This window comes from Aotus nancymaae, unplaced genomic scaffold (genome assembly GCF_030222135.1).
Source record: "Aotus nancymaae isolate 86718 unplaced genomic scaffold, 86718_ANA_hifiasm-v0.15.2.pri h1tg000009l, whole genome shotgun sequence".
NCBI classification, from domain to species: domain Eukaryota; kingdom Metazoa; phylum Chordata; class Mammalia; order Primates; family Aotidae; genus Aotus; species Aotus nancymaae.
In genome coordinates, this window is record NW_026988420.1 from 14,049,672 (window position 1) to 14,076,276 (window position 26,605).

At 40.2% G+C, this 26,605-nt stretch overlaps 2 protein-coding genes across 21 annotated transcripts in view; one reads left to right on the plus strand and one right to left on the minus strand.

Moving 5' to 3' along the window:
- Window positions 1-13,346, plus strand: part of PHF11 (PHD finger protein 11) — a 32,134-nt gene extending 18,788 nt beyond the window's left edge. For 2 of the 3 annotated variants that reach the window (XM_064373587.1, XM_064373590.1), the window contains 7 exons: window positions 1,221-1,354; window positions 4,849-4,895; window positions 5,944-6,008; window positions 7,393-7,459; window positions 8,290-8,421; window positions 10,406-10,477; window positions 12,866-13,346. In XM_064373587.1, the coding sequence (XP_064229657.1) occupies window positions 1,221-1,354; window positions 4,849-4,895; window positions 5,944-6,008; window positions 7,393-7,459; window positions 8,290-8,421; window positions 10,406-10,477; window positions 12,866-13,020 (672 nt within the window). In that variant the 3' untranslated portion in view covers window positions 13,021-13,346. The remainder of the gene's footprint in view (window positions 1-1,220; window positions 1,355-4,848; window positions 4,896-5,943; window positions 6,009-7,392; window positions 7,460-8,289; window positions 8,422-10,405; window positions 10,478-12,865) is intronic. The other variant, XM_064373589.1, reaches the window with a different exon arrangement.
- Window positions 10,561-26,605, minus strand: part of RCBTB1 (RCC1 and BTB domain containing protein 1) — a 61,880-nt gene continuing 45,835 nt past the window's right edge. For 15 of the 18 annotated variants that reach the window (XM_012466257.3, XM_021674536.2, XM_012466253.2 and 12 more), the window contains one exon: window positions 15,972-18,255. In XM_012466257.3, the coding sequence (XP_012321680.1) occupies window positions 18,115-18,255 (141 nt within the window). In that variant the 3' untranslated portion in view covers window positions 15,972-18,114. Of the gene's footprint in view, window positions 11,426-14,145; window positions 14,268-15,971; window positions 18,256-26,605 lie in introns of those variants that run through there. The other 3 variants (XR_010341639.1, XR_010341640.1, XR_010341641.1) reach the window with 3 other exon arrangements.

The window sequence follows — 26,605 nt, forward strand, 5'->3', positions numbered from 1 at the left end:
GGCCAATTTTAAAATTTTTTTGTAGAGATGAGGTCTCACTGTATTGCCCAGGCTTGTCGAACTCCTGGGCTTAAGCAATCCTCCTGCTTCAGCCTCCCGAAGTACTAGGATTACAGGCATGGGCCACCACACCCAGCCTGTCAAAGTTTTCATTTGTGACTTCTGGGTTTTCTTCCTGCCGTAGACAGCCTTCCTTGCCTCCATACTGTGCTTTTTTCTTTCTCCTATATTTCCTAATCTTTAAGCGTTTTTTAACATTATCTAGTTAGGTCTTTAATCCATGTGTAACTTATATTCAGGAGTATATTTTCAGAGGGATTTAACTTTATTTTTTCCTATATACACACCCAGTTACCCTCCTCCCAAATAAATGATCGTTCTTGTAATCTCTGATTTGAAATTCCACCTTTATCATAACCTTATTTCTTGCTTATATTTGAATTTCCTTTAACTGCTTCTGTGCTTGCTTGTACCGATCCTGGGCTATGGCATGAGTGACCTCCTGTTCTGTAAGGCAATTTCAGCGTGTCCCCGCGTCATTCAGCCAGAGTGTGATGCAGATCAGCCTTGGTCCTGGCTGGATTCCCCTCAACCAGTTCGGCTGCTGTGGCCACACACTGCCTGCCATCATGACACCACTCTCACATATAAAATACCAAATACAAGCCAGGGATCAAATAAATTGAACTAAGAAAAAACTGTTAATACTCACAAGTTGTAGCATTTTAAAAAATATTTGGCCCCACTACCTAGATTCCAAGGAGGTTTCCCTTACTTTATCTCACATTATCCTCAAGAGCAACTTTGTAAGACAGATATTATCACCCAGGGAAGGGTCTGAGTCTGAAAGAGAAATCACACCACTCTTCGTGGCACAGCTGCAGCCACTCTTGCCTGTCTCAGTGTCCCTAATTTGCCAGCTCTGCTTTTTTGAAAATTTTTTAAAAGAGAGGTTTTTTTTTTTAAACAAAAAACATTTTCTGCTTTTAATCAGATCATTACAAAACTGTCTGTCCAAGCATTCCGGTTAGCTGAGGTTTTGCTGAAATTCCCAAATGAGCAGCCAAATGTTAAGGACTCTACCTAGTGTAACAGGATGGAATCTTGCTGATGATGCCCAGGATAAAATGCAGGGCTCCTGGAACTTAAATAACATTTAATGATATCTTTGAATTTTAACAAGTAACAACAGGTACTTAGTAAAATCTATTCTTCTGTAGAAATGCACATTTTGTCATAAAAGAGGAGCCACCGTGGGATGTGATTTAAAAGCCTGTAACAAGAATTACCACTTTTTCTGTGCCAAGAAGGACCATGCAGTTCCAAAGTCTGATGGAGCTCGAGGAATTTATAAGTATTTAATAAAACATTTTTAAAACCACATTTGGGGGACTGGGATAAGGAATGGTTGGATTAAGACAAGGAGACTTTTAAAACTAATTTTATGTAAATGGTTTTCAAATGAGAACATAGCCAGTTTGGGGGATGCCCAGGGGTACATGACTTCACAATATAAATATCACAGGAAGAAAACAAAGTTTGTTTGGTGGTGGGGGGGCGGGGGGGTTGGTTTTGATTTTCTAAAAAAGAAAAATCTCCCTGAACCCTCTTCTTCCTGGTAGAAAGCATTGTCATGGTGGTAGGGATGGCATTCAAACCTGTTCTTTTCTGCAAACAGGAAAAGGCCATACTTCTATAGCCACAGGTTCACCGGCTTATCCCTCTATCTTGTGTGTGGAATAAATGTAATTTTCCACCATCATACCAATTGATAGCCACTTGTCACCAGCATCATCTTGCCTAAAAATAGCTACTAAAAACAATAAAGAAATGATGTAGCAAATACACTAATTAATCATTAAGAACTTAAAGAAACTTATCCTGTTTATATTGCCTTTGGGTTTTAAATTTTTGTCCATTTCTTCCAACAATTCTTTTTTTTTTTTTTTTTGAGACAGAGTTTCGCTCTTGTTACCCAGGCTGGAGTGCAATGGCGCGATCTCGGCTCACCGCAACCTCCGCCTCCTGGGTTCAGGCAATTCTTCTGCCTCAGCCTCCTGAGTAGCTGGGATTACAGGCACGCACCACCATGCCCAGCTATTATTTTTGTATTTTTAGTAGAGACGGGGTTTCACCATGTTGACCAGGATGGTCTCGATCTCTTGACCTCATGATCCACCCGCCTCGGCCTCCCAAAGTGCTGGGATTACAGGCGTGAGCCACCGCGCCCGGCCCCAACAATTCTTTAATATTAATTTGGACCCAATAAGGCAGACTTCAAGTCCAGTGGAATTATATTTGCTTTATCCTTGGTCTTCCTTCTGAGAAAAGATTTCGTTCAGTTAAATAAGTGTATAATTGGGTCAGAAGAAATCAGTAAGTCATTTGGTAAGTGAATGGATTCAGATCATGTTCGATAGTATCACTCTTTTTGGTGGGTAGATGTAGCCTAAGATATGTCATACAAAGGTGATGGAGCAAACTATCTTGGAAAGAGTTTTAGCCCTCTTAAAGCTATGACATGGAATAAAAAGAGGGTCTGAAGTTGAAGAGCCAGAGTGACATTTCTCACTTCTTTGGGGCATGTGCTTAGATTCCACTTGAATTTTAAATTTCAATGAAATATATTATTTTAATCATAATATCTTGAATAATGAGATCAGTGTTAGGAAAGCATGATTTTTTTCAAATATTTTTGTAAGCTATGTTATATTTTTTAAGATTTTTAAAAATTCCATTCAGAGGCTGATCTTTTGCCTGCCAGTGGGCATATATTCCCAATTTTTCCCATAGTGTTCCAGGCACTATTTTGTTTATTTAATAACCACTTGCTTTATGCCAGGCATAGTTCTAAGTGCTTTACAAATGTTAACTCATTTCATCCTCGGAACAATCAACTGAGGTAGATACTGTTATCTCCATTTTCCAGAGGAGGAAACTGGGGCCTTGAGACACTCAGTGACTTGTCCCCAGGTCACAGAGCTGGTCAGTGGCAGAGCTGGGCTGCAGGACTTCCAAGTCCTTGCTCTTTGCCACCATGTTGTCTTCAGGTATGGGGGCTATATATTCTAAACCAAGAGGGCAAGCCTACCATTGAAAGAAGCTTGCTAAATAATTTTAAATCTGATTCTGAGCAAGTTCCATGAGTATTCTGTTGCTAATCAGACATGGAAAGAAATGTGTAAATGTGTAATTTTGTACTGCACCTTCTTTTTATATTTGATTTGCTAAGTAAGACACTCACAGGTGGTTATACTGAGTCTCATTTTTATTATTTACCTTCCCAAAGAGCTCATTTTAATATGACCTTTATAATGACCTTAAACATAAGATCAAACAAAAAGGAAGTAAGTCCCGGCTATATCTTAAAGTTTGAAAAAATATACTAATCACACCCATTAGAAGAACTAACAATTAGGGACTCAATAAAATAGTCGTCTTGCATTGTTTTATCAAGGAACAGGTGAATTTCTATGCATTTTTAAACTGAATTTAAACCTTCATGCCTAGCATACACAAGGCACCTTTCTAGGTGCTATGAGATACAAAGAGGAATAAAATACAGATTGAACCTCAGAGAAGTTATCACCTGGTGGGAAGGCCAGAAGGAAGGTCAATGCAAACAGAAGCACATGGAATAACGAGAGCAGGAGGGGGTTTATATGAAAGGAGCCTGGGGCTGGGCACAGTGGCTCACGCCTGTAATCCCAGCACTTTGGGAGGCCAAGGTGGGAAGATCACAAGGTCAGGAGATCGAGACTATCCTGGCCAACATGGTGAAACCCCATCTCTACTAAAAATGCAAAAAATTAGCCAGGCATGGTGGTGTGCGCCTATAGTCCCAGCTACTAGAGAGACTGAGGCAGGAGAATCGCTTGAACCTGGGAGGTGGAGATTGCAGTGAGCCGAGATCAGGCCACTGCACTCCAGCCTGGAGACGGAGTCAGACTCCATCTCAGGGAAAAAAAAAAAAAAAAAAAAAAAAGCCTGGCCTTGAGTTGAGAATTGTTGACACTGGGAATGGATAGGGGCATGGGGTTCATCCTAATATTTTCAACACTGTTTGAAAAAATTGAAGTACTTGGCAAGTGAAAGTGCTCAGAGAAACCAGAATCCAAATCGGGAGGAGATTAACTTTGGGTGTTGCTGGGAAGACTGCATGGAGGAGGTGGGAACTGGTGTAAGATGGAAAGAAAAGGCATTCCCCTAGGTGAGGAGCCACTGCGTCCTGAGAGTCAACACTATCTGGAGAGGAAGGGAGATGAAGCTGGGTGCTGAGGAGGAGGAAAGGTTAGAAAGAAAATGGCCTGAGCAGCTCTATAAAATGATTCACTTCATTTCTTCATCGTAGCCTGCTCTGCTGCTGCTTTCTCTTGGAAGATACCAATCAGTTCTAGGCCCTTTGTAGGCAAAATCTAAGATCTGGGGTAGATACCTGTTTTCATTGAAAACTACTTTTTCCTTAAATTAATGCGTGCAATTTTGTGCTGTTTGTTGTTGAAAACGAGCAGAATCTCATGGATCTTTATACAGTAAAAATCCCACTGACCACTGTATATGAACTAGTATTGTTCATAATACTTCATCAGCATTTATTCCTTGAAAGAACATAATCATCTTCCTAAGACCCTGAGGACATAAAGACATCTAACTGAGCCTCCATCTGCACTCAGTGTGGGTCACTAACTTTACACAAGTTTAAACAGCTTTAAAAAAAAAAACAAAAAAACTTTAGTGTGATGCCATCATGAAAAATAGTTTAGTACGTTTTTAATCACAAAAATAGATATGATACTTGAAAACTGTAAATAAAAATATTTTACAATTCTTTGAAATTAAATATTTCAGACTGTTTTGCCAACAACATGCTCAATTCCCGATCATCACTCAAAGTGGTAAGTTTCTAAAATTTAGCACTGTGGGTTTTAGAGAAAGGTAAACATTTAGGTAACATAAGGAATAGTCTATACTAGCTTCACTGAATTAAAATATTAATGTTTACATATCTAGAAAATTGACTGCTTTGTGTACTATATGATATAATTGACTAATTTTTTATGAATAAGACCTATTCTCTTTGAACCTGGTATCTTTCATTCTCACTACACTCACAGAACCAAACTAAGACATGAGAAAAAGCTTTGACTTTTGGGACTGCTTCTCTTCCATAAGAATTTAAAAAGTGCTGCACCTTCTCTGAGTGAAAATTCCTTAAGGATGTATGGTTAGCATTTCAGTTCTAATTAAGGCAGACTGGCTCCTTAACTGGAGTTATGGGGTACACTTTCATTCATGAGTGGAACAGCAGTGTCTTAGCAGCACTAAATCTGAGATGTTCACTGTGAACTGGAGTTGGGGCCGCTTTGGAAAAGACTTAGTATTGCATCATGCCAACTGCATTAATTGGTGATAAACAACACTCTTCAAACAGCACCTCTACAATCATTTTTCAGTCATTACCCTTTTAACTTAGCAGGAAATGGTATTACAAATACTGCTTTAAATCAGTGTTTATTGACAGGGAAAAGCACTAGCAGTACACACTTACTCAAATCCTTGCAAACGTCATCTATTAAACGTCTTCATCTTTATTAGTCTGTTTTCCTTTGGATATCTTCACTTATGAGTGCATTCTCTTATCTTTTCACCAATTATATTTGTTTTCCTATGACCCAATTTGTTCATTTTTCTATTCAATTAACCCTCTCCTCAGAGAGTTCCCATGTGCCCATTTTTCTACTCAATTATTTATGTGTTTTGCATTAAACTTATAATAATCTTTTTAAAAAATTAACCCTTTCTCATAAGTGCTGCAAACAGTCAAAGTTTGCCATATCTTTTGACTTTGTAAAAACTTTTGGCCTATGAGTTGTATATTTCATGTAGTCAAACATTAATCTTTTCCTTTATGGATTCCAATTTTTAAATGGTTTATATTTTTAGCTAAATTTTCAGGAGTTAAAGGAAAAAGAGGAAGGAAGAAACACCTCAGAGGCAATCACATACAGGTAATTTTACTTAGTTTTTATAGCTTTACATTGCTTCATACAGAGTTCTTATTTAAACCAGTCTGAATGTCAGGTGAAATGTACTTTCCAAATCATCTGAATAGACAGCCTTTGTAGAACATTCTTCATTTGTGTTCTCAGCTAAGACTGCTCCTGAGTCTGTCTTTTTAGAAACAATCCCATAGTTGGGAAGCTCTTAGATATTTCCTAGATGATAGAATCATAATGAGATGAGCATGAAAATGAATCTGGAAGTTCCAAGCACATAACCTTCAGGAGGTGACATTCTCCGAGCTCCTATAAAGCATCCCCTGGCACCAAACTAGTGAGAGCATCTGACCCCACAGGTGCTTACAGTTAAAACAGGCAGAGGGTGCAGTTGAACATCCTTATGGAGCCAAGTATTTCCCAGCTTCATGACCCACACCTAACCAAATATGTGGCTCTTATAAACTTCTGGATTGTCATGCATAAGGTATATGAAAATATTTTGGGGATTTGAGCCGGGCGCGGTGGCTCACGCCTGTAAATCCCAGCACTTTGGGAGGCCGAGGTGGGTGGATCACGAGGTCAAGAGATCGAGACCACCCTGGCCAACGTGGTGAAACCCCGTCTCTACTAAAAATACAAAAATTAGCTGGGTGTGGTGGCGCATGCCTGTAGTCCCAGCTACTCGGGAGGCTGAGGCAGGAGAATTGCTTGAACCCAGCAGGAGGAGGTTGCAGTGAGCCAAGATCGTGCCACTGCACTCCAGCCTGGCGCCTGGTGATGGAATGAGACTCTGTCTCAAAAAAAATAAAAAAAAATAAATATTTTGGGGATTTGAAAGTTTTTACTATCAGCATGTATAAGCTAAATTCATATGAACCAGCAACCTTCACCTCCTTCTGTTTATATAAGGGGTGCTTGTCAAAGACTTCTTGATGTTTTATAATACAAAACAAAAATATACTTGATGTTTACATCTACATATGAATATGGGGCATTTTTTTTTGAGACAGCATCTCTATCACCCAGGCTAGAGTGCAGGCTAGAGTGATCTTGGCTCATGCAACCTCTGCCTCCCGGGTTCAAGTGATTCTCCTGCCTCAGCCTCCTAAGTAGTTGAGATTACAGGCACACACCACCACGCATGGCTAATTTTTGTATTTTTAGCAGAGACAGTTTCACCATTTTGGCCAGGCTGGTCTCAAGCTCCTGACCTTGTGATCCGCCCACCTCAGCCTCCCAAAGTGCTGGGATTACAGGTGTGAGCCAACACGCCCTGCTAGGGCATGATTTTTACCATAGGCATATCATTTAGTTATGCACAGCAAAAGATTGGTTTTCATTTTATGCAATATTTAAATCAATGTAATGCAATCTTGATTTTCTCTCCTTCTAGCCACCCGAAACAATGACACGTAATAGATTCATAAGACACATGAAAGAAGAGCATGGCAAACACACAGGTTTGTGCTAAGTGTTGTCTTAACAAATATGGCCTACAGTACTTACAAAAATGTCAACCCACGTATTTCAAACTTGGTATCCCACCTTAATCTTTATTTTTCTAGGCTTGTAGTAATGAGTAAGTATAAATCTTTATCATAACTATCCACTCTATCGTAATCCCAGCATATCAAGATAACTTAGGTTGGAATGGTCCATTGCCTTCAGTATTAAGAAAAGATAGACTTCTTAATGAAGATGCAGACAGGCCTGCCTGAGCTCAGAATCCAGTGATGTGTCACCCCTCACACTGTGACCCCTGTAACTATAGCTATCTGCTCTTTAAAGAAACAGACATTCGTTAACAACACATAGAAACTGTGACAAAAAGTGACAGGGGCTGATATGTCAAAGATTTAAAGGTAATTTTTAAAAATCCTCTTAATTCAACTACATATTGGGGACAATGTACACTGCTCAGGTGACAGATGCACCAGCATCTCAGAAATCACCACTGAAGAACTTATCCATGTAACCAGAAACCACCTGTTCCCCAAAAGGTATTGAAATTTTAAAAATTAGTTTTATGTTTTAAAAAATCCTCTTAATTCACATAGTTATTGTAAGCGAGGAATTTTCACTTTTACTTTTTGTAATATTTCTTTCATTGTTTCAGCTGGCCAAAAAAAAATGAGGTATGATGAAAGTATAATTAATAGAAAGGGTTGAAGGTGCTATATTTTACTAAGTATGCTCATCCACCACTAGGCAAAGGCTGAATAAGCATAAAGTGATTTATGATTAGCTGCCCTAAGACTGTTTCCTTCTGAAATGTTTGTCTTATTCTTAGATGCAACTGTGAAAGTTCCTTTTCTTAAGAAATGCAAGGAAGCAGGACTTCTTACTTACTTACTTGAAGAAATATTAGACAAAGTTCATTCAATTCCAGAAAAACTCATGGATGAGACTACTTCAGAAGCAGGTACTGATGAATAGCAATATTTCTAAGTATAGAGACTTCTCCCAGACCTGGGTGTAAAACAAAACAAACCCAAGGAGGGGGAAAAGACCCATTTTCTTCCTATACTGCTTTTTCCTTCTTCTTTACCTCATTCTTTAATAAAATCATTGTACCAGATCTACTGTCCTTCATAAATCAACAGGATGTGGATAATTTACAAACTCAGTAATTTAGTCAAAAGTACCCTGATGCTGTGAGAGTTGTGGTCCATTTTCCAGAGGTGTCTAACAGGTTGGCCACTAAGAGAATGTGGCATTCAGAGATTGATTTGGTCACATATGCTCTCCTGCCACCGCCCTGCACTCCTGTTGCTAAGATCTGAGAACAGTGTTATGGTACAGTTTTGATTTGACTCAAATTCTATTCCTTAATAAGCCAAGTATCCTTTATTAAATAATGCTAACTCAAAGTTTAAAAGGAATTTTAATGTTTTGATTGATGTTTGGTTTAAAGATGAACTTTGTTAAAGAAGTTTCTTTCTTAAAGAGCTCTTGGGGAAGCCAAAGTTCCATTTGTACCTGCAGGTATATAGCTATTTAGCTTTTTTTTTTTGGAAGTGGAGTCTCACTCTGTCTCTCAGGCTGAAGTGCAGTGGCACGATCTCAGCTCATTGCAACCTCCACCTCCAGGGTTTAAGTGATTATCCTGCCTCAGCCTCTGGAGTAGCTGGGATTACAGGCATGTGCCACCATGCCTGGCTAATTTTTGTATTTTTAGTAGAAATGGAGTTTCACCATGTTGGCCAGGCTGGTCTTGAACTCCTGACCTCAAGTGATCTGGCCACCTTGGCCTTCCAAAGTGCTAAGATTACAGGAGTAAGCCACTGCACTCAGGCTTACTTAGCCTTCTTGTAACTTATATCCCATGAGTTAAAAAACTTTATTATAGGCTGGGCATGATGGCTCACACCTGTAATCCCAGCACTTTGGGAGGCTGAGGCAGGCAGATCACGAGGTCAGAAGTTCAAGACCAGCCTGGCCAACATGGTGAAACCCTATCTCTACTCAAAATATAAAACTCAGCTAGTCAGGCCTGGTGGCAGGCGCCTGTAATCTCAGCTACTTGGGAGGCTGAGGCAGAGAACTGCTTGAACCCAGGAGGTCAAGGTTGCAGTGAGCTGAGGTCACACCACTACACTCCAGCCTGGGCGACAGAGACTGTCTCAAAAAAAAAACAAACAAAAAAAACCTTTATTGTAAATATAGTTATTTTACAAGGACAAGCTGGACAGCTTATATTGTAGGCAACAATGTAAAAAATATGTTTATTTGAATGGTATTATTTTCTATAAGGCAAAACCAAAAAGTGAAATTAATAGTCAACATTTCCAAGAGCTCATTTATTATACTATTTTATTCATTTATTTTCTCTAGACCAAGCACTTCCCACACAGTGTGCCTGAGAATCACAGGTAGGGCTTGTGAGGACACAAATAGCTGGGCCTAGCCTACAGAGATTCTGATCCAGTACAAATGCCAAGAATTGGGGGCCAGGCACAGTGGCTCAAGCCCGTAATCCCAGCACTTTGGGAGCCTGAGGTGGGCAGATAATCTGAGATCAGCAGTTTCCGGCCCCATCTACTAAAAATACAAAAATTAGCCAGGTGTGGTGATGTGCGCCTGCAATCTCAACTACTTGGGAGGCTGAAATATGAGACTCACTTAAACCCAGGACGCAGAGTTTCCAGTGAGCCGAGATTGCGCCACTGCACTCCAGCCTGGGCGACAGAGTGAGATTCTGTCTCAAAAAAAAAAAAAAAGAAAAAAATGCCAAGAACGAACATTTCTGACAGCTTTCCTGTACTGCTGCTGCTGCCATCTAACATTAAAGTTCCACGGTAGATGACTGCTATCTTTCCTTTCCCCTGTTTTGGATTACATATATAAATGGAGGGGTTTCAACTTATATAAACCGTTTAATACTGAAAATGTTTTTCTCCCTCCAGACTATGAAGAAATCGGGAGTGCACTTTTTGAATGCAGACTGTTTGAAGACACATTTGAAAATTTTCAAGCAGGTAAATGAGTTATATAATATCTAAGCAGCATAGTTGAGAAATATTTATGGTATTGAAACAATATACTATACAGGTGATAAAAATATTTTAGAAGAATGTTTATTGTTTTCTTAAATGAGAAAAGTCCATTACAAAAACAGTATGAGCCCTCCCCGTCCCACAAACAAACATAGAGGAAAAACACATAGGTACACAGGCGCAGACAAAAGGTACACCTGGTGGAGACAGTAGTTGGTTGTAGGTAGTTGGATTATAGTGATTTTTGTCTGTTCTTTTAGTGCTATATTTTCCAAATTTTCTATATACACACAAATACTTTTGTAATGAGAAAAACTCATTTAAAAAGTAGAGACAAGAAAAAATTGATTCCAAAACTGGAGCCTATTTTGGCCTGTGTGTGGCCCACGCAGGAGCTGGTGAAGCTTCCTGCGGCTTCTCTGCTCCTGGGTGGCAAAACTATGATAAACCATTCCTTCTCTTGCCTCCCTCTCGCTTGGTGAGATAGGTCAAAATTTCAGTTCTCCCAAAATTAATCTTCAAATCTAATTTAATTTCTTATCAGGAAGGGTTGCAACTGATTTAAAGTTCATCAGGGAAAAAAAAAAAAAAACAGCAAGAATAACCAAGAAACGTTTGCAGTAGAAAATCTAGTAGGGGTCGGAGGAGGGAGATTTAACCTTCCTATTAAAGAGTAACCATTTATTGAGTGAGTCCCCCTTTCAGCATTATTTAAGATGCCCTCAAGACAGGCTATACTTCCACTTGTTTATGAGTCTGGTCTGACTTCTCTATCAAGGCTGCCACACACAGCTAGGCAGGCGGTGCAGAGAGTCACACAGCGTTGGTGTGGATGGTTCCCCCTGAAGTTGTGCAAGAGTGCCCTCCACACTTCTTTTCCACAGATGTAGCTGTCTCTCCAGCATATGGTAGGAAGACAATAGGATTTCCCTGTGAAGAAAACAGTTCATATCCCTATCTCAACGTGCACAACCTTTCTCATTTTGTCTTTCTATATTATACATTTCTAATTGAATTGTTTACTACATTTATAACCAGCAGGAAAAACAACACTTTGAAAAATCTACCAAAGATAGTGTCTAACAGTTTTTTGTTGTTGTTTTTGTTTTTTTGAGATGGAGTCTCGCTCTGTTGCCCAGACTGCAGTGCAATGGCACGATCTCAGCTCACTGCAATCTCCGCTCCTCAGGTTCAAGCGATTCTCCTGCCTTAGCCTCCCGAGTAGCTGGGGTTACAGGCATGTGCCACCATGCCTGGCTAATTTTTTATATCTTTAGTAGAGATGGGGTTTCCCCATGTTGGCCAGGCTTGTCTCAAGCTCCTAACCTCATGATCCAACTGCCTCAGCCTCCCAAAGTTCTGGGATTACAGGCATGAGCCTAGTCTAACAACAAACAGTCTTTTGAGGATGTCTGCTAATATATAGCATTATCCATATTTTTTTAAAGCAGCCTTAAAAATATTTTTCTTAAAAGTGTCAATTTCTAGGGGATTTCCATGTGTGTGTTTCTTTCATTCATGTAAGGGAACATGTTGCACATCACTACTTGGATGGGTTAGGTGGGAGTACATGTATTACAATATAGTATGGAGGGGGTGCCACTACTTGGAACTGCATGAGCTTCAACTTTTAAAAGGCTTAAGCTGGGTTTCGATACCCAGTTGATAAAAACTTGCTTAATTTAGCCTTACTAATGTTTTGCTTAATTTAGCCTTACTAATGTTTTAAGTTAATTATAGGTATGCAGTTAGTCTGAAGAAAGGTTTAACAACTGTCCGATTTTGAGGCGTTTAAAAATTACATTGCCATTGAGTACTATTTGTTACTTGTAAAGCCCAAGTAGCTATCTATCTTCCTCCTAAGCTTTTCTGAGTTTCCACAGTTAAAAGCCTTCCTATTATTTCTAAATGAAACCAAAAGCTTTTATGTAACATTAAGAACTGGTGCATTTTTAGGAAGGACTTGTCCTTAAACTTGGTATTCTAGCCACATTCTCCAATTATCATCATCTCTCAATAAATGGATATAGTATATAGCATGAAGGCTATACAGTCACTGTTTTCAAGTTCTCAAAGATGATATACAAAGGGACTTGTTCTGCTATAAATGTACACAAAATCTTAAGTGTTTACTGAGCAGCTTTGTGTGTGATAAATGTTTGTTAGAATTCTGTCCTGAATTAGAAGGAGGAAGTGAAGGCATAAAGAAACCAGCTCCTGCCCATAAGGCTCTGATCCTTTCTATTTATTAGAGGCATGAGGATTGTGTATCTGTATCTGTACTTGCAAGTGAAAGAGGCTAGAAATGGTACATTATTTCTAATAAAACTACTGAATAATGTGAAATCACTTTATTTCTTCTTTTCACAGCAATAGAGAAAAAAATTGACACATCTCAACAAAGGCGGCAGCAGTTGAAGGAAGAGATTGAGCTACTTCACGACTTAAAACAAACCTTGTGCTCTCTTCAAGAAAGTAGAGATCTTATGTCAAGTTCTACATCAGTATCGTCCCTGTCTTCTTAGGGATTACCATTTTCTAAGCCAGGAGTCAGGCTCAAAAACCAGAGAGCAGGCTGTGAAATCCACACATCTGCAGAACTGGTCCTCTCCTCTCGGCCCGGCAGCTCTCCCCTGTTCTTGCTGGCTGACATTTCGATCACTCTTCCCGTGTTCTGCACACTCTTACTTGCGTTTTCCCCTATCACGTTCCCAGAACCTAGTATGCTCAGTAAATGTTTGTGAAATAAGTGCATAAAATGTTCTTAACCTTTGAGTCTAGTTACTAACCTTTGAGTCTAGTTACAGCCCACGATGCCTCTTAGATAGATATAATAAATTTGGATACGGTACTTGTACCAAATTTGCCTGTCTTTACATCACAAAGTCTGCTTTTGAAAAGTCCCTTTTCAGCCATAGTTACAACATGGGAATTCATCATCTTCAAAACAAACACCTAAATTTTAGACTGGACTCTGAATAAGAACATTACTAGGAGTATGTAAGAATGAAAAAAAAATTGTTACATTTTTCTCAACCTAACAATATACTATTCCAGTTTTTATGCCCACACCACCACATCACATCTGACCCCTGAAAACTTCACATTCACAGTTCTCATTTTTTACCATTGTTCTCTGATTTGCAATACTACATCTCAAAATGGGTTTGAACTGAGTCTCCAGCATGGTGTCTAACATGTAATAAATAAGTACTTGAAAAGTATTTGCAGGAAATAAAAAACATTTCATTTCTGTTGTAATGGCAGCCCTAGATTAAGTTCCTATCTTAGGGACAAAATCTAAACCAGTGGATTTCAAAACTGGCTGCACATCAGAATCATGTGGGGCAGAGGTGAAGACCTTACCCTCTGAACTGATTTCCCCGAGTCTAGATAATTACTGTAGCTTCAGCTTCTTATCCTGACATTAAATCTTAGCAAAGTTTATCTCACTAATCATTTTGATGTCATGATCTTTATTTTTTAAAAAAACCTGCTGGGCATGGTGGCTCACGCCTGTAATCCCAGAACTTTGGGAGGCTGAGGTGGCCAGATCACAAGGTCAGGAAATTGAGACCATCCTGGCTAACATGGTGAAACCCCATCTCTACTAAAAATACGAAAAATTGGTCGGGTGTGGTGGCACGCACCTGTAGTCCCAGCTACTCGGGAGGCTGAAGCAGGAGAATCGCTTGAACCAGGAGGCAGAGGTTGCAGTGAGTTGAGATCACGCCACTGTACTCCAGCCTGGGCAGTAAGAGCAAAACTCCATCTGAAAAAGAAAAAAGCAGCTTTGTCACCGACTTCACTTTCATTTTAACCTGTGACTCACTGCAGTAGGTAACTGCACCATGGAGCACCATGTGTTTGGTGGCCATGAGGCTGGCACATACTGGGCAAATTACTAAGGCAGACCCAAGTATGAACTTCAGCTATGTCACTACTGAGAAACTTGAATCCAATTATTTAATCTGAGAATAATGCTGCCTACCTTATGAGACAAAATATAGACAGTAAATAAAATGTGAAGCAGAGAGCACAATGTCTGTTACTGTGGGAAATAAAACACATGCACGTGTGCACACACACACACACACACACACTCCCCATTGCCAACATTTCTGGATTATGTTCTCCATTCTAACCAAACTTGATTATGGTAAGTTCTGGAAGGCTCATTAGCCCCCATCTCTAAGCCTTTGTTTGTGCCTCTAACTTTCTGTTTTGGAGATGAGCTAAAAGGACACTTTATATGTTCTCCTACCCAACACAAGTGTTACCTTCAGAACAACTGCTTGTCATGTTAACCCTATTACTGTATTAGTCTGTTCTCACACTGCTACGAAGAAATACCAGAGACTGAGTAATTTATAAAGGAAAAAGGTTTAATGGACCCACAGTTCCGCATGGCTAGAGAGGCCTCAAGAAACACAATTGTGGCAGAAGGGGAAGAGGCACGTCTTACATGGTGGCCAGCAAGCAAGAGTACGCACAGTCCAGGTGGAAACTGCCATTTATAAAACCATCACATCTTGAAAGAACTCCCTCACTAGCATGAGAACAGCATGGGGGAAACAGCCCCATAATCCAGTCATCTCCCAGCAGGCCTCTCCCTCAACACCTGAGGATTACAATTCAAGATGAGATTTGAGTGGGGACACAGAGCCTAACCATATCATCCTATTTGGTTTTCTGTCATTATCTGTTAAGAACCACACTACCTAAGTGATTTGCCATCCCAATCATATTTAAGTGTGTGCTTCAGTGCCATTAAATATATTCATTTTTGTGCCACCGTCACCACCATCCACCTAAAGCAGCGGTCCCCAACCCTTTTGGCACCAGGCACTAGTTTTGTGGAAGACATTTTTTCCACAGACAGCAGGGGTAGGAAGGTTGGTGGGGTGGTGGGTGGGAAGGATGGTTTTCGGACGAAACTGTTCCATGTCAGATCATCAGGCATTAGATTCTTATAAAGAGCATGCAGCCTACATCCCTTGCACACTCAGTTCACAGTAGGGTTTGAACTCCTTTGAGAATCTAATGTTCTCATGTTGCCACTGATCTGACAGGAGGCAGAGCTCAGGCGGTAATGCTCACTCACCCACCATTCACCTCCCACTGTGCAGCCTCTTCCTAACAGGCCAGGGACCAATATAAGTCTGTGGCTCAGGGGTTGGGGAACCCTGACCTAAAGGACTGTTTTCATCTTGCAAAACTGAAACTCTGTAACCATTAAACAAGTTCCTCGTTCTCCTCTACCCTCTGACCCTGGCAATAACCATTCTACTGTATCTCTATAAATTTCACTAAGTACATCACACAAGTGGCATCACATAGTATTTGTCTGTGACTGGCTTATTTCACTCAGCATAATGACCTCAGTTCATCCATGTGCACTGTGTGTCAGAATTTCTTTCCTTTTTAGGGCTGCATACTACTGATTTTGAGGAAAAAAAACAACTCTACATGCCTGTTTTAATCCTACTTTATTAACGTGTCATTCTAAACATTACATGAATACAGCCTATATACTAGAGTATCAAACATTGTTCCAGTAAGAAGTTCAAGACTACATTTAGGGCTATCTTAAGAAATATGAATACTTTGGCTTCCATTATTATATTAGATGAAAAAAATCAATTCACATAAGAGTTGTCATATCCTGCTATGATCAACGAAACCAAGTAGAAAAATAAGAGAGTGTGTTAAAAAAAAAAAAAAAAGATAAATGCTTTTTGAAGGACTTGTTCTCTTCACTGCCACATACACTCATACAAATTACTTAGTAATCTGAGAAGTGGTCCTTCACTTATATTAGGAACTAGGAAAATATTTGTTGAATGAGTGAACTATCTATGGATATGAATTGACTAATTTGTGCTTTTTTTGAAAAAGTTTTTTTCAAGTAAGAGCAAAAGTAAACATACTGAAGTTCTCATTTTGCTCAGATCATAAGCCTATAGAACAGTGATTGTTACAAATACCACCCATCATAGCACAAATCAATGTCCATTTCTGAACCTAGTAAAAAAAAAAGTTCTATCATGTTGCAGAACCAATTCTAACCAAACAATTCACTGGGCTTCAATGACCTGTCATATGGTCAAGAAAAGTGGGCTGGGGCTACTAGGCTTGTATCTATTTCAGCTCTCAATGAATTCCTAACTTTGGGGCCTCACTCCCCTTCCCACACCAATAGACACACATTTAAAAATTTGCTAAATATAGTAGCTGCAGCATGTCTTCACCCACTTGTAATTTGGCTCTGAAAATATATTCAGGCTGAGTTCAGAAGAGAGACCTTCCAAGTGGAAAAATAAATTCACTAAGGGAGCTCACTCAAATGGAAATGAGTTCATGGACCAGAGAGCAAAGCAAAACATTGTTCTTAAAGCAAGCTCAATAGACACACATGATGAAACTCACTCTTACATCCCAAATTTACCTTTGATAACCAGTTCAAAAAAACTGTCTTTTAATAGGATCTCTTCAGGAACACCATAATTTTGATGCTTTTTCAAGGTGAAATTGTGCTAAATGTCATACCTAAGATGATTAAAAACAGAGGAAAACCAAGTGAAAGGTGATGAAGTTTCAAATCAGCCAACGTGTGATGGATTTGGCCTAAAGTAGATAAACCAAATTCCATTAAGTCCTGTAAAAGAGTTGACCTGAAGAACCACTTCTCTCAGTCATATATAGTAGACATGATGACTTAGCAGCCGTAATTTAGGAAGGCAAGAGTATACTATATACATCATTATTTTCCTCTTAAGTTTGCATTTATAGAAGAAGATGAGGGGGACAATTTAAACTTCAGTTCTCAAATTCTACCTTAATGAAATAAAACACCATTGGATAAGTAGTGGAGATTCTAATTTAAAATATTCACCTTCATCAAATTTCATTATCAATGTTTCACGGATACTTCTAAATTACTACTCTTTATGCACTTAAATCTTAAGAGAAATCTTGGCTAACCCCAAAAATGTATCTTTACATAATTATAACTTCAATAGGTTTAACTTCTATTAAACTGAATTTTACTTTGAAATACCTTAAAGTTAAAAAAGTCATCAATAACGCGAGCACACAAACGTCTGAAACTATCTTAATTATTCCTTCACAGTAAGGCTACTAAGATAGCAGCTAAGGCAGCACTTAACAAGCCCCAGGTCAGCATCTTTAATTCACGATGGGGCTTCTCCATTCCTCTCACAATTCCCTATCACCGCTCCTGGTGTCAGAAGATTATTGATATGTGGCCCAGGAGAGTTGCTGCCAACTTCCTTTTTCCAATTTCATTAGTTCCTCTAATCAAAAATGAAAGCAAAACCAAAAACGACTAAACTTTTACTCTTTTACATGTTCCAGCCCAAATTAAAGAAAGGTCACATTTAAAATATACTTATCTGGAAACAAGAGTTGTTTAAAATGGGCTCAAGAAAAGCCGTACACCCTTGATATGTTCCTACACAGACAACTGTGTCCCAGATGTGGAAAAACACAACCTGATGGTCTTTTACCTGCAGAATTACATCACCTGTAGAGCACAAACTGGACACATCCTCAACAGTGCCCCAGAGCACTCACACAGAACCCAGCAGCCTTGCGCTTCAGTTCTTAAAGGCTCCACATTTACTGGCTTTAGCAATGAATTCCTTTAGCAGAGGGCCATCCATTTGCCAAAATGCTGCAGTCTGAGTAACTTCTGTCAAATGATTGATGCAAAACTTAAAGCAGAATTCTTCTAAATCCTAGACACACACAACAAAAATAAAAACAAAAAGGGCTTTTTTAGGCAACTTTGATTGAATGACTTCTCTCCAAGCCCTTCACCCCAAATCTCTCACCCTCCCCCAGAAAAGATATTTGAGGCCAGACATCTAAAACTAGGCAAAAAGGTGACCACAGGTCGGTGTGAGAAAAACACATACTATCTATTCAACGCAGTAAAAGCAATGATCATCTAACTCAAAGTGTGGCTCTTCAAAACACACATACACACAGACACACACACACACACACACACGTGCACAAGATCTACAGGGGAAAAAAATTCCTGCATAATCTAGTTATACTCAAAGACATTGTTGTAAAAGGCATAAGGCCACTTTAGTCCATAGAATGTGTTTTGTCACATTCAAGACATCAGAGAAAAGAATTAAGATGTGGGTTAGTTTAAGAAACAGAAAGGTAATGAAGAGATACAATCAGCCTAAAGTGGTACATTAAGAAGAAAATCCCAGCCAGGCGCAGTGGCTCACGCCTGTAATACCAGCACTTTGAGAGCCCGAGGTGGGTGGATCACTTGAGATCAGGAGTTCAAGACCAGCCTGGCCAACATAGGTAAACCTCGTCTCCGTTAAAGATACAAAAATTAGCCAGATGTGGTGACAGGTGCCTGTAATCCCAGCTACCCGGGAGATTGGGGCAGGAGAATTGCTTAAGCCCAGGAAGCAGAGGTTGCAGTGAGTTGAGATTGTGCCATCAAACTCCAAAGGCAACAGAGCAGAAAAAATTCACCTTAAATTCACTTTCATGCTCTCTTAACAATGAGTTTATTTTTAAAACCATGAAGAATAACAACACTACAACTTCCACCACACTAATTTCTCAGAAAGTCAACCCCATAGAAGTATATATACACAGATTAGTTTTCAGTCAGACAAATGGAAGTCACCAACTACCAACATTTGGGGGAGTAACATCTACAAGTGGTAAACCAGAACCATTTCAAAATCAACCCCCGCCTATGCTAATCCACTCTTTCATCCCCTTCAAACTTTAATATAGTCTGTCCCTTAGGATGTTGGAATATATATTTATTAAATCAATCAGGCACCTAGAATGCATACAAAGACTAAATATATAAAAGGAAATCAAACAAAAGCTCTTATCACAAATATCTTGACTTTTATAACTTGGCAAGCTGGTAAGTTCTATACTGAAGGTCAGTACTCAGAGTTCTATCGAACCAGAAGCTCAACAACATTTCAACTGTAGGTTTTGACTGCACATTTCCAGCCATCATGAGGTGGGAATGTTAGACGGAGTGGGAAGGGGCCCACATCAACACGGAGATATCCCTTTTCTGCTCTCAGCACGGACCTCTGCAAACAATGATTTCCTTGTTCTAAGGGTCCTCCTGTCCCTGGCTAAAAGATGCCCTAGAGTAAACTCCAGAAACCCACCCAGTCACATAACCATTAAGAGATAAACCACAAGCCAGGTATGGTGGCTCACGCCTGTAATCCCAGCACTTTAGGTGACCGAGGCAGGTGGATCACCAGGTCTAGAGACTGAGAGCATACTGGTCAACATGATGAAACCCTGCCTCTACTAAAAATACAAAAATGAGATGGCAATGGTGGTGCACACCTCTAGTCCCAGCTACTTGGGAGGCTGAGGCAGGAGAATTGCTTGAACCCGGGAGGCAGAGGTTGCAGTGAGCCAAGATCCTGCCACTGCACTCTAGCCTGGGCGACACAGTGGGACTCGGTCTCAAAACAAAAACAAAAACAAGGAGAGATCCAACATGGCCGGTTAGGAGGAACTCAGGATTGCAGGTCTGCGTGAAAGCGCAGAGGGTGAGGGGACGCCGCATTTCCAGACGGATTTTTACTGCCCACAGATCAGGAGATTCACAGGCGGAGGAGCCCCATGGGTCGCCAGCGCGGCTGTTTTGGCCGGCGCGGCTGTTTGGCCTGTGCCCTGGCGCAGGGGTTCCCAGTGCAGAGTAAACTAGACTGTGTCCCCTCTTAGCCAGCAAGGGGAGCTGAAGCAGGGAGCCAGACCAGGAGATTCCCGGGCAAAAAAACGCCACGAATCTCAGAGCCACGGTTTCAGCCGGCGCAGTGGGTAGCCGCACGGGAAGTCACACAGATCCCGGCGCCTATTCAACAGGCGACCAGGTCACCTGGTAAGAGAGCCAACCGTTCAACTAAAAAACAAAAGGCTCTGAGGCAGGGAGCCAGGTGACCAGGCCCGGCTGGTCCCACCCCCACAAAAACAAAAACAAAAACAAAAAAACAGCAATTGGAAACGCTCTGGGTTGAGACTTTCATGGCAAGCACAACTGAACCTGGGACGGTCCAGCTCTGTGGAGGAGGGGCATCCGCCATTACGGAGGCAGCCTGCAGTTCCCGAGGCAACCCATCACTACAGAGAGTGCGTCACTACAGAGGCGGGCCAACATAGCGGAAGCAGTTCTAACTACACCCATATAAACAGGACTGCAAGGAAGTTCACATGGCAGCTGGGCGGAGCCCACAGCAGCTCAGCGAAGGCTCTGCAGGCTGAGAGTGACTAGGCTGCCTCCTTGTGGGCAGGGAAAACGGTGGCAGCACAGTGGAAATTCATAAAGCCCTAACTCCCTGGGAGAGAACACCGGGGCGGGGGGGGGCAAAAAAAAAAGGGGGTTTATGAGTTCTGCTGCTGCAGACTTAAACTTACCAAAATCAGAAAGTCAACAACTACAAAGTCGACAGGTGGATAAATCCACAAAGATGGGAAGAAACCAGCACAAAAAGGATGAAAACACCTGAAACCAGAACACCTCTCCTCCTACAAGGGAGCACAACTCCTCACCAGCAAGGAAACAAGACTGGATGGAGAATGAGTGTGATGAAATGACAGAATCAGCCTTCAGAAAGTGGATAATAAGAAGCTTCCGTGAGCTAAAAGAACATGCTCTAACCCAATGCAAAGAAACTAAAAACCTTGAAAAAAGACTTGACGAAATGCTAACGAAAACGGACAACTTAAGAGAGGAATATGAGTGAATTGATGGAGCTGAAAAACACAACACGAGAACTTCACGAAGCATGCATAAGTTTCAACAGCCAAATTGACCAAGAAGAAGAAAGGAGATCAGAGGTTGAAGATCAACTCAATGAAATAAAACGAGAAGGCAAGATTAGAGAAAACAGGGTAAAAAGGAATGAACAAAGTCAACAAGAAATATGGGACTATGTGAAAAGACCTAATCTACGTTTGATAGGTGTACCTGAATGTGACAAAGAGAATGCATCCAAGCTGGAAAACACTCTTCAGGATATTATCCAGGAAAACTTCCCCAACCTCGCAAGACAGGCCAATATTCAAGTCCAGGAAATACAGAGAACACCACAAAGATATTCCTCTAGAAGAGCAACCCCAAGGCACATAATCGTCAGATTCACCAGGGTTGAAATGAAGGAGAAAATACTAAGGGCAGCCAGAGAGAAAGGTCAGGTTACCCACAAAGGGAAGCCCATCAGAATCACAGCAGATCTCTCAGCAGAAACCCTACAAGCCAGAAGAGAGTGGGGGCTGATATTCAACATCCTTAAAGAAAAGAACTTTCAACCCAGAATTTCATATCCAGCCAAACTAAGCTTCATAAGTGAAGGAAAAATAAAATCCTTTGTGAACAAGCAAGTACTCAGAAATTTCATCACCACCAGACCTGCTTTACAAGAGCTCCTGAAAGAGGCACTACACATAGAAAAGAACAACCAGTACCAGCCACTCCAAATACACACGAAATGGTAAAGAGCATCAACACAATGAAGAATCTGCATCAACCAATGGGCAAAACAGCCAGCTAGCATCAAAATGGCAGGATCAAATTCACACATAACAATATAAACCCTAAACGTAAATGGACTAAATGCCCCAATCAAAAGACACAGACTGGCAAATTGGATAACAAGACAAAACCCATCAGTGTGCTGTATCCAGGAAACCCTTCTCACATGCAAGGATACACAAAGGCTCAAAATAAAGGGATGGAGGAAGATTTACCAAGCAAATGGAGAGCAAAAAAAAGCAGGAGTTCCAATTCTCATCTCTGATAAAATAGACTTTAAAGCAACAAAGATCAAAAGAGACAAAGAAGGACATTACATAATGGTAAAAGGATCAATGCAACAAGAAGAGCTAACGATCCTAAATATATATGCACCTAATACAGGAGCACCCAGATATATAAGGCAAGTTCTTAATGACTTACAAAGAGACTTAGACTCCCACACAATAATAGTGGGAGACTTCAACACACTATTGTCAATATTAGACAGATCAATGAGACAGAAAATTAACAAGGATATCCAGGACTTGAACTCAGACCTGGACCAAGCAAACTTAATAGATATTTACAGAACTCTCCACCCCAAATCCACAGAATATACATTCTTCTCAGCACCACATCACACCTACTCTAAAAGTGACCACATAATTGGAAGTAAATCACTCCTCAGCAAATGCAAAAGAACGGAAACCATAACAAACAGTCTCTCAGACCACAGTGCAATCAAGATAGAACTCAGAATTCAGAAACCAACCCAGAACCGCACAGCCTCATGGAAAATGAACAACTTTCTCCTGAATGTTGACTGGATAAACAATGAAATGAAGGCAGAAATAAAGACGCTCTTCGAAACCAACGAGAATGAAGACACCACATACCAGAATCTCTGGGACACATTTAAAGCAGTCTCTAGAGGAAAATATATAGCAATAAGTGCCCACATGAGAAGAAAGGAGAGATCTAAAATTGACACCCTATCGTCAAAATTGAAAGAGCTAGAGGAGCAAGATCAAAAGAACTCAAAACCTAGCAGAAGACAAGAAAGAACTAAGATCAAAGCAGAATTGAAGGAGATAGAGACATGAAAAGCCCTTGAAAAAATCAATAAATTCAGGAGCTGGTTTTTTGAAAAGATCAACAAAATAGACAGACCACTAGTCAGATTAATAAAAAAGAAAAGAGAGAATAACCAAATAGATGCAATAAAAAATGATAAAGGGGATATCACCACAGATTCCACAGAAATTAAAACCATCATCAAAGATTATTACAAACAACTCTATGCACATAAACTAGAAAAGCTGAAAGAAATGGATAAATTCCTGTACAGTTGCCTCCTCCCAAGCCTAAACCAGGAAGAAGTTGAAACCCTGAATAGACCAATAACAAGGTCTGAAGTCGAGGCAGCAATTAAGAGCCTATTACCCAAAAAAAGCCCAGGTCCAGATGGGTTCACAGCCAAATTCTACCAGAGATACAAAGAGGAACTGGTACCATTCCTTCTGAAACTATTCCAAATAATCCAAAAAGAGGGAATCCTTCCCAAATCATTTTATGAGACCAACATCATCCTGATACCAAAACCCGGCAGAGACTCAACAAGAAAAGAAAACTACAGGCCAATATCCATGATGAACATAGATGCAAAAATCTTCAATAAAATACTGGCAAGCTGATTACAACAGCACATCAAAAAGCTTATCCACCATGATCAAGTAGGATTCATCCCGGGGATGCAAGGCTGGTTCAGTATACGCAAGTCTATAAATGTAATTCACCACATAAACAGAACCAAAGACAAAAACCACATGATTATCTCAATTGATGCAGAGAAGGCCTTCGACAAAATTCAACAGCCCTTTATGCTAAAAACCCTCAATAAACTAGGTATTGACAGAACGTATCTCAAAATAATAAAAGCTATTTATGACAAACTGACAGCCAATATCATACTGAATGGGCAAAAACTGGAAGCATTCCCTTTGAAATCTGGCACTAGACAAGGATGCCCTCTCTCACCACTCCTATTCAATATAGTACTGGAAGTTCTAGCCAGAGCAATCAGGCAAGAAAAAGAAATAAAGGGTATTCGATTAGGAAAGGAGGAAGTCAAATTGTCTCTATTTGCAGACACATGATTGTATATCTAGAAGACCCCATCATCTCAGCCCAAAATCTCCTGAAACTGATAAGCACCTTCAGCAAAGTCTCAGGATACAAAATCAATGTGCAAAAATCACAAGCATTCCTATACACCAATAACAGACTTAAAGAGAGCCAAATCAAGAACGAACTGCCATTCACAATTGCTACAAAGAGAATAAAATACCTAGGAATACAACTAACAAGGAACGTAAAGGACCTCTTCAAGGAGAACTACAAACCACTGCTCAACGAAACAAGAGAGGACACAAACAGATGGAGAAACATTCCATGTTCATGGTTAGGAAGAATCAATATCATGAAAATGGCCATACTGCCCAAATAATTTACAGATTCAACGCTGTCTCCATCAAGCTACCAATGATCTTCTTCACAGTACTGGAAAAAACCATCTTAAACTTCATATGGAACCAAAAGAGAGCCCGCATAGCCAAGTCAATTCTAAGCAAAAAGAACAAAGCGGGAGGCATCACACTACCGGAATTCAAACTATACTACAAGGCTACAGTAATCAAAACAGCATGGTTCTGGTACCAAAACAGAGATATAGACCAATGGAACAGAACAGAGGCCTCGGGGGCGACACAACATATCTACAACCATCCGATCTTTGACAAACCTGATAAAAACAAGCAATGGGGAAAGGATTCCCTGTTTAATAAATGGTGTTGGGAAAACTGGCTAGCCACGTGCAGAAAGCAGAAACTGGACCCCTTCCTGACACCTTACACTAAAATTAACTCCAGATGGATTAAAGACTTAAACATAAGATCTAACACCTTAAAAACCCTAGAAGAAAACCTAGGCAAAACCATTCAGGACATAGGCGTAGGCAAGGACTTCATGACCAGAACACCAAAAGCATTGGCAACAAAAGCCAAAATAGACAAATGGGACCTAATCAAACTCCACAGCTTCTGCACGGCGAAAGAAACAGTCAATAGAGTGAATTGGCAACCAACAGAATGGGAAAAAATTTTTGCAGCCTACCCATCTGACAAAGGGCTGATATCCAGAATTTACAACGAACTAAAACAGATTTACAAGAAAAAAACAAACAAGCCCATTCAAAAATGGGCAAAGGATATGAACAGACACTTTACAAAAGAAGACATACATGAGGCCAACAAACATATGAAAAAATGCTCATCATCACTGGTCATTAGAGAAATGCAAATCAAAACTACATTGAGATACCATCTCACGCCAGTTAGAATGGCGATCATTAAAAAATCTGGAGACAACAGATGCTGGAGAGGATGTGGAGAAATAGGAACATTTTTACACTGTTGGTGGGAGTGTAAATTCTTTCAACGATTGTGGAAGACAGTGTGGCGATTCCTCAAGGACCTAGAAATAGAAATTCCATTTGACCCAGCAATCCCATTACTGGGTATATATCCAAAGGATTATAAATCGTTCTACTATAAGGACACATGCACACGAATGTTCATTGCAGCACAGGTTACCATAGCAAAGACCTGAAACCAACCCAAATGCCCATCGATGATAGACTGGACAGGAGAAATGTGGCACATATACACCATGGAATATTATGCAGCCATCAAAAACGATGAGTTCACGTCCTTTGTAGGGACATGGATGAGCCTGGAAACCATCATTCTCAGCAAACTGACACAAGAACACAAAATCAAACACCGCATGTTCTCACTCATAGACAGGTGTTGAACAATGGGAACACATGGACACAGGGAGGGGAGCACTATACACTGGGGTCTGTTGTGGGGGAGGAGGGGACAGAGGCGGGGGGTGGGGAGTTGGGGAGAGATAGCATGGGGAGAAATGCCACATACAGGTGAAGGGGAGGAAGGCAGCAAATCACACTGCCATGTATGCACCTATGCAACAATCTTGCATGTTTTTCACATGTACCCCAAAACCTAAAATGCAATTAAAAAAAAAAAAAAAAAAAAGAGATAAACAACAGCTAATGAGTACTTGCCAGCTGCTGCCCAAGTTTTTGTTTTCTAGGTAATTCGAAATGCATTTAGGATGTTAGCATGGTTTCTGGATTCTTGTTTTTTAATCAGAGATTCCCAGTGGGCTAAATGCATAGCGAAGTGCTCTGTATATTATAGTAAACTAAAATGTGAAACTGAATAAAGCATTTCCTCTCAGATTATTATTCAAGAAAAAGCCCTACGCCTGGCATCATCACCCAATGATTAATAAACAGCTCTCAGGACTAAATTATATTCCACCGGGACATAAAATTCACATTTTAATATTTAGTAATCAAAAACAGAAAACTAGTTTATTCCCATATAACTTTGGAAGTAGCCAATCATAACAACAAAAAGTTCTTTAAACCGTGTAATAAGTCAGATAAGGATCTTTAAGTATTTAATTTT